Raw genomic sequence first — 8,966 nt, 5'->3', positions numbered from 1 at the left:
CCTACAAGTATATTTTATTTGACATATACTGCTTATATTTTTTCCCCCCAAACAAAAGATAACTGTTTCTTGGTAGAATTTAGTTTGGTCTTACACATTTATAACAGTTCTGCATTTTGAATATGATTTTATCAATTATGTGACACATATTTTCTCCCATTCTTTTATTTTACATATTCATTTTCTCTCCCTCTATAAAAAGTATGTTTATATATTAAGATATATATATACTGTCTCTGATGATATTTTCCATTTCTTAAATCATTAAAAATTTCTCTCTCTTTTATGGCTGGGTCAAATCCTCTGTTCGGCTTTTTCGTGCCAGGGAAGGATGGAATCTCTACGTTACTCCATGAATAATTTTATAATGTTTAAAACTAAATGTCATATGGTTTTTATGTTTGTCATTAAGTAACATGTTTAAAAAAAATTTTTTTTTTAGGAGCTTATTAATTAATTAATTAATTTGTGCTGTGTTGGGTCTTCGTTTCTGTGCGAGGGCTTTCTCTAGTTGTGGCAAGCGGGGGCCACTCTTCATCGCGGTGCGCGGGCCTCTCACTATCGCGGCCTCTCTTGTTGCGGAGCACAGGCTCCAGACGCGCAGGCTCAGTAGTTGTGGCTCATGGGCCTAGTAGCTCCGCGGCACGTGGGATCCCCCGATACCAGGGCTCGAACCCGTGTCCCCTGCATTAGCAGGCAGATTCTCAACCGCTGCGCCACCAGGGAAACCCCTTAAAATTTTTTAAATTGAAGTATAGTTGCTTTAATAACATGCTTTATAATATAGAGAAAAAGATCCATAATCATAACACCTTCAAAATATTCATATTTTTATTCCATCAATTCATCCAGATCTATGAGAGATTTCATGAGAATTTTAACTGGCATATATAAAATCTACATAATAACTAAGTCATTGCTATCATTTCTATTGTATACACATATATATTTAAACCCAGAACAGCACATTTCCTCCCATTTGTTCTATGTATCTATTTGATGTTGGCTAATCCAAAGAAGAACTTTTTTTTTATTGTATTAATTTTTATTGCATATCTCTAGCTCATAAATGTATTTCTAGAGAGGTAGTAACAATTTGTGAGGAGTCATTAGCATCCAAACAAAATTAATTTTTCTATTTTTCCTAGGCTCTGTAAACTCTAACTTCTCACCTGGGGCAGCTGAGAACCACTCCTCCACATAAGCTGGATGTGGCTCACTTGGATGAATGAATAGCATTCCCAGTACTGACAGATTCTTAGGGATTTGTAACAAAACAAAGAAATGGAAAAGCAGCAAAGTCTTTTGTTTGTTTGTTTTGTTTTGCGGTACGCGGGCCTCTCCCGTTGTGGAGCACAGGCTCCAGATGCGCAGGCTCAGTGGCCATGGCTCACCGGCCCAGCCGCTCCGCAGCATATGGGATCTTCCTGGACCAGGGCATGAACCTGTGCCCCCTGCATCGGCAGGCAGACTCTCAACCACTGCGCCACCAGGGAAGCCCAGAAGGTCATTTTTTTCCTTCACTCAGGAGTCACTTTCAAACCCAGTATTTTGCAACATAAAATATGTACCCATTTCTCTTGGATTTCTACTTTTCTGTTTTCCTGATCACCGGTCTCTCAGATACATTTTATTCGTCACAAGCTTCCCTTTGCCTGTGTCTTTCCTTCTCTTCTGCCTTCTCCATCTATACTCCTTTGCATTCTCTCCCTCTGCCCCTCTGGACCTCTCTGTCACGACTGCGTTTAGCCAGGAAAGCAGGGTAGGCTCTCTTCTTCCTCTCTCCTACAGGACCTCCCTCCGGAAGGGGCCTTCCTCAGAAAGCGTCTTCCTTAGCTCCAGCCGTCCTCTGGGCAGCCTGCTCTTTAGGGGACCCCCTTGACCTTCTCCACAAACCCTCTCACTACCCCCAACCCTGGCTGGCCTGACCCCAGGAGCCCAGATCCTAATTCTGGAGTTTGCCTGGCTTATCAGAAATCAGGTCACCTGAGAGAAACAGAAATTCCCTAAAGAATTAGATTGCTTCCCTCACTACTGACAAATAAGAAAAAGTGGAACCGAACTAAACACCTGGAAGGATGGACCCAGATCAGGGAGTGTGGTGGAGCAGAGAGAGCCCTGGGCTCGGCTCAGCACACCTGAGCAGCAGTTGCAACTTGCTGATTGACAGGCTAGGTGAGCTGGGCACCTTCGGGAGCCTCAGTCTCCTTATATTTAACGAGTAAGACAGTAGCGTTGCTATTAAGATGTTTATTAAAGTTCTCCTCCTGATAATCCCATAACAGTCTGATGTAGCAGCTTTAGGGGGAGAGGCACTGATGATGGAGAACAGGAACAAGGGCAAGAGGGAGCCCCAGGGATGGGGGTGGGACGCTGGGAGGTGACAGCCAGGGACACTGTAGCTGGTGTCAGATGCACACTGTGGGATGATGCTGAGTCCAAATGGGTCCTTCTGTTAGAATGCATATCTACTCTACTTTTTGTAATTAAGAGAAAATAGAAGAGCTGCTTCCCCGGTGGTCCGGTGGTTACAACTCCATGCTTCCAATGCAGGAGGCGTGGGTTCGATCCCTGGTCTGGGAACTAAGATCCCACGTGCTACGTGGCACAACCAAAAAACAATAATAAAAGAAGGGCAGCTTTTAGCGACCTAACAATGAACGTGTCACTCACAAAGTTCAGTCAGCCAGTCATTCACGTCCTCCATCGTTGCATTCACTCTCGTCTCATCGCTGGGAAGAGTAATCCGACACCTCGGGTGGAATATGTATGTGGGGTCGACCGTCTCCAACTTGATCTTTGTGCTTAGCTGCTGCAGCACCCAAAGGAAATTCAGCATCAATCCGTCTGTAGATACCAATCTATCATCCGTCTGTGAAAGAGAAAAGTATTTAAAATCATGATCTGAACAGAAATTTTGGCACAAGTGTACAAGAAAGGGGAGCAAACTTTCATCCTGAAGTCAGCGAGGGGACACCTATAGCACCACCATTGTCACTCCACTGGCAGGTGCGATTTGTTGAGTGTTAACCACACGTGAACGGTTTTCTCTCACTGAATCTCCACAACAGCCCTTAGAATTGAATGGTACTGTTATTCACATTTTACAGAGGAGGAAACTAAGGCTCAGAGAATTTAAGTGACTTGCCTAAGATCCTCAAAATCAGTAAGCAGAAATGCAATAAATGCTATTTCCTTTCTCTTTTTTATTTCCCCTCAAAAGCATCGGAACAACTCGTTTCAGTTACCACTTGACTAACGGCTTCTCTGGCTGACAGAGATAGCATAATCCTGCTTTAAGAATACAACAATTCCGGGAATTCCCTGGAGGTCCAGTGGTTGGGACGCCGTGCTTTCACTGCCTAGGGCCTGGGTTCAATCCCTGGTTGGGGATCCTGTAAGCCGTGTGGCACAGCCAAAAAAAAAAAGACCATAATTCTAATAAAGATAGTTAACATCGGTGGAGTGCTCACCACATACTGGGCATGATTCTAACAGCTTTATATACACTAAGTCCACGAGTCAGGTGCTATTATTATCCCCACTTGGCAACAAGGAAATGGAGGCACAGAGAAGCAACTGTCTCCGTCCTACTGCCGGCAAACAGTGGAACCCCAGTTGGAAATCCAGGCAGTCTAATACCACGTCCATGCTCTTCTCTCTGCTCTTTCTTCTGAGTAGAAATGTCGCATCGCTCACTAATAATATAGCAAGGGAGCTTCCCTGGTGGTGCAGTGGTTGAGAATCCCCCTGCCAATGCAGGGGACACAGGTTTGAGTCCTGGTCCAGGAAGACCCCACGTTCCGTGAAGCAACCAAGCCTGTGCGCCACAACTACTGAGCCTGTGCGCCACAACTACTGAGCCCGCGCGCCTGGAGGCCGTGCTCCGCAACAAGAGAAGCCACTGCAATGAGAAGCCCGCGCACCGCAACTAGAGAAAAGCCCACGTTCTGCAACAAAGACCCAATGCAGCCAAAAATAAATAAATAAATAAATAAATATATTAATAATAATAATAATAATACAGCAAGGATGCCCTTTTAACTTTTCCATGCTGGTAAAGTGGTCCCAGCCACCAGCCTCCCTCATCAAGAACACTGCACCTTGTACCTGGTCTCCTCGGGTTGGCTCCTGTACCCCCTCCTCCCATTAGCCCATCCTCCACACAGCAGACTTGGTGATTTCCTTCCCGAAAACCCTCCAGTGGCTCCTCAAGACTCTTCTTACAACATCAGCTCAACCTGATGGAGCCTCTGCCCACCCCTCCAGCCCATGACCCGCCTGTTTCCTTCCTGTTCACTAACCTCCAGCCACGAAAGCCTGCACGTGGGGCTCGTTACAAAGCTGGTTCATTCCCACCTTCGTGTTTCACACCTATCTAGAAAGCTCTTTTCTCAGCCTTGAGATGGCTGGCTCTTTCTTATCAGTCAGGTCTCTGATCAAATGTCTCCTCCTTGCACACTCCCATGCCTTCCTTCTGGTGCCTCCACTATTACTTTCAAGTCCTCTACTTTGCTTCACTGGCTTCATCGATTCTAGAATTAAACATTTACATGTCTACTCATCTACCCTAGAGAACATAAGCTCCACAAAGGCAGGAAGCTTGTCTATCTTGTTCAACACTGCATCTCCATTTCCTAGCACAATGTCTGGTAGGTTCTGAATAAATATGACTCGGATGAATGAATTTTATGAATGAGTAAAAGCAGAGCCTTCAGGAATCCTACCTGCATCTGTGCTTTCTTCATATTGGCATTGACGACAGCTGCCATGTAACCAAGAGCAGCCTCCCGGGTTTCTCCGTTTAACAAAATGCTATGCAGAATCTTGAAAAGCTCTTGCTGAAATTTATTTTATAAGGGAGGAAAAAAATTAAAACTTTGTTTAAGAAATTATTCCTTTTTGACGTTACAAAAAGCTAAACTCCTTCCCACTTTTTCTCCTCTCCTAACGTCCACTCATTTTAGAAGAACCTGACTACAAGAATAGAAGAAAAGTCCGTATTCAACTGTATCAAGATGATCAGCACAAAAGCAGAATGTGGAGCGGAAGAGGGGAGTGGTTATAGTTTTCATAAAATAGCCTTTGCTATTTCCTTTCCAGGACAGGGGTCCAATTACCTTAATCACACTATAATGAGCCTATAATTGTGCTGCTTTTAACTTTCAGAACTGAAAACACATTCATCCTTTGGATTCATTTTCTCAACACCTACCCTTCCCAGCTCCAAGTAATGCTGCAGTGATTGGCTCACCACACGAGTGTTTTCCAGGGTAATGGCAGGCCCTGAGAAATACTTTTCAACCACTTTTGCCTGGCAAGAGAAAGCAAAAATTCAATCAACGTATAATATACATTTGGGGAAGAACTTGAATATAAGAGCAGCAAAGTGCAAAGGGCCGCTGTACTTACATCATCTTCTGCAAAGACTGAGAAGCTAAAGAAAGCCCCCAAATACGAGAGTCTCTGCAGCTCCCGCCCAGAGCCAGGGCTTAATGATTTAGGCAACCACAAAGGCAAAGAAGCAACCTAGGAAAAAACAGAAGGGGCAAGTCAAGCTGCTAAATCAGCAAGTGATGTAAAAATGAGACAAAAAGAATTCTCAGCAGTTGACCTGTTCAGCTGGTTCTTAGCCACCAGCAAAATGGCTGACACTTAACATCCAAAAACACAAGGTCACAAATATGTTAGGATCCCTGTCCACTTTTTCTCATTTCAGATGAAGGAAAGCCCTCCAGGTCCTCTACATTTTTACAAGATATACTTTTAATTTCTATGTTTCATGATAATATTTGATATCATGCAAATGAACTATTCCTGTACCAGCAAAGGACTCAAGGAAACGTTTCCAATAGGACCTGTTATACTAGCTGTACAATACTTATCTCCCGAAAATCACAAAAGAAAAGTGAATAATGTCATTCCCGGAAATAATGTAGGTGACAACAATGTAACAGTTGACAGCCTCCCACATGTATTACTCACATCTGCATCTCAACGTCCTTCAAGAGACATTTTTCAGATACTGTTACTTAAGGAATATCTTCTATGTTACATGTTCACTGAAAATGTGCAAGTCCATTAGGGTGGCACTTACCAAATTGCACACAGGGTGTGTCTTTCCAAACTTGGTTTCACAGAGCTCACCTAAAGCCTAGAAACAAGATCAGAAAGGGTCATTTAAATGTATTTCATCCTAAACTGACCACCATGTGTAACATCAAGACATAGCTTTAACGCTGCTATAGATATGTATGCATTCCCAACAAAGCACAAATAGCTTCACTGCTTTTCTGATGAATAAACTAGTACATGTGAATTGTAAAAAACTTCAGATAAAACAGAAATATAAAATGAAACTAAAAGTAACTCATAAACTTTACCCTCAGAGATAACCTCTATTGATATTTTGGCCAAGAGCTTTCTAGACATATTTTTGTACATATACACACAGAGGTAAATGAGTGTATTCTTACAATAAGTGATTTTTTCATTTAACATCTTTCTATACCAAAAAGATATGCTTCATAAACTTTAGATGGCTAGTCTTGCCAGTATTAAACAGGACTATAAATAATTAAAATTTAATAAGTGACCAAATTCAAAATATATTTAAAAGTATTCCTTGGTTTCAAGATCCCTTGTTTTTTGAGAACCTGAAAGTTTTCCTTTGGCGCTCCAATCGTTCTCGAGTTAAGACAATCAGTAAATGTAGTTCTTAGGCACATAAAAAGAGTTTACCATGGCCATAGTAATACAGTCAAACACTATTTTAACAGTGAATTTAATTTCCTCTGTGATTTGGATGTTGCTATGGAAGTTGCTAAAACTGCTGCTGGAAGCTTTTGAGTCCATGCATTTAGGCACTGACACATCTGAGAAGGCACTGAGGCTCAGAGAGCCACTGAGAAGGAAACATTCTCCCTGCTCAGCACCAGGGCTCCCAAACTCAGCTGCACGTTAGGATCACCTGGGCAGCCTCTGAAAGCCCCATGCCAGGCCATGCCCTCACCACATCCTCAACGAATTAAGTCACAGCTTTGGAGAGCCAGGCAGAGGTACTTTCTAAAGATCCCCAGGTGATTCCAAGGTATGGCAAAGTTGGGATCCACTGACCTAGAGGATAATCATGCTTCTTTCTGATTTTAGCTCCAACGGTCTTCCTCTTCCTGCCTTAAATTATTGCCTTTTCTCTCACTGCACTCCCTTTGCTGCACAAGCATCAATAATGGTACAAAATAAAACTATTGTCTATCATAATGGAGGCCTTTGTCTTTTGACCCAGAAGAACACTTTGTTGATATCTGACACTAAAAGCTCCTTACTGGATCATCAAGCTAATTCAAACCACAAGAGAAAAGCCAACAATTCCAGGAGGGAATATTTATATAATACAGTGATAATTAATGTACACTAAGAGATTTCATCGCTGAACTCAAATAATCAGATTTTTCCACTTCTTTTTATGTGCCAAAGACAGAACAATGCATAAGGATTAATGGAATTTCAATAGGAACCGGAATAACATGTGCACTAGGAAGAACCCTGACATAAATTCATTCAAATTTATTTTTAAAACTAAGACTTCCTGCTTCACCTTCTATTTACCTGGCTTTAATGTTTAAAACATTAATGTTTTAATGTTTAACTTTAATATTTAGCCTTTTAGCTCAGTTTTGATTTTCTGAAACAGATAAATACACCTCTGTGTTTGCACTGATTGTAATTATCTGACTGTATCGTTGTGGTCTTGATTTTTGCCTTGAGGAGAGGCACCTTATCTCATGAGCTCCTGGGTCCTCTGTGTGTGTCACACTTGAGGCACTCAGGAAGCAGTGAATTAATGGTAAGATGGAACCAAGTTAGCAGAATGAGTAAAAGGAACACGGGCAGCAAAACATCAATTTAACCAAGGCTTCAATTTACACAAGGTCGTATTTATACAGAGTCAACTAATTTCATGTTTTGGTATTTTTCCTTCATACTTTAAGAATGAAAAATATTCAGTAATACTTCAAAGTATTTTTCTCCCAAAATTTTAAAGAAGCAAAGGTCAGAGAAGAAAACAGCCTCTTATTTTTCTTTCTGGTTCCAATATTTTCACAACTCTGAAGACTCTTGGTGAGAATCTAGCCAATAGTTCTGTCCACAATTTATGCTTCCCCTAAGTGCCTGGAGGAGCTGAGCAAATTTGTGTTTTCCAAGTAAAGCCTGAAGTGAAGTGTACAGCCTCAGGAAACGGGCAAGATGAACAAGAGCAGCACTGTGAAATTTTCTGTGCAAAGTCACTATGTAAAGACAAAATTGTATTCCTTTTCTTAATCTAACTCTGCCTTCTTTATTTGCATTTGTCACAGTTCTTTTTTTTAATTAACAAAATTTCACCCCAAATATGGTATGCTCATTGCTATGACAATCAAGAAGGAGACCACCAATGATTATTGTTTTCATAAGCTATAGAGTAAGGCAAAGTACATTTTAATGACTGCATCACTGACTCCTGTCTAAGGCTCGGATGGTGAAATATGTACCGCGCTGCTAACTGTCTTCACTGATGCATCTCACTGCACACCAAACACTCTGCATGGCCAACACAATGATTTCATGTTTTAAGTTTGAAAACAAGGTTGATCATGGACCTGAAAGAAAAGTGTATGTTAAAATCATCTGGAAGAAAAACATGTACTGAATGTGTTACAAGGAAAAGAACAAAGTTTTACCATGAGGGGGTATTTAAAGTAGTCACTATCGAGGGAGCACTCTTTGGCAGCAAGAGCCAGGCCTTGTAAAATGGGGATAAAGATCTACAAGAAAAAAAAAAATCAGAAATATAAGTTAAAGAAAATTTAAGAACAGGAGGCATGTCAAATAAAGCGCCGAATCTGCAAGTCCAGGCATTTGCACTGCCTGCCCAAGGAAAAGCTGTTTTGCATATACAGGAGCCTAGAATCCAGCCACAGGGTGCT

General features: G+C 41.7%; 1 protein-coding gene across 2 annotated transcripts in view; it reads right to left on the bottom strand.

The window, feature by feature from the left end:
• Window positions 1-8,966, bottom strand: part of UBE4B (ubiquitination factor E4B) — a 110,924-nt gene that overhangs the window by 42,370 nt on the left and 59,588 nt on the right. For both annotated transcript variants that reach the window (XM_007463139.1, XM_007463140.1), the window contains exons 10-15: window positions 8,721-8,804; window positions 6,098-6,154; window positions 5,413-5,529; window positions 5,216-5,314; window positions 4,728-4,841; window positions 2,674-2,872 (exon numbers count right to left, since the gene is read on the bottom strand). In XM_007463139.1, coding sequence (XP_007463201.1) covers window positions 2,674-2,872; window positions 4,728-4,841; window positions 5,216-5,314; window positions 5,413-5,529; window positions 6,098-6,154; window positions 8,721-8,804 — 670 coding nt within the window. The remainder of the gene's footprint in view (window positions 1-2,673; window positions 2,873-4,727; window positions 4,842-5,215; window positions 5,315-5,412; window positions 5,530-6,097; window positions 6,155-8,720; window positions 8,805-8,966) is intronic.

The sequence above is a fragment of the Lipotes vexillifer genome, unplaced genomic scaffold (assembly GCF_000442215.2).
Source record: "Lipotes vexillifer unplaced genomic scaffold, Lipotes_vexillifer_v1.1 scaffold109, whole genome shotgun sequence".
NCBI lineage: Eukaryota > Metazoa > Chordata > Mammalia > Artiodactyla > Lipotidae > Lipotes > Lipotes vexillifer.
This window is presented reverse-complemented; position numbering and strand designations above follow the sequence as displayed.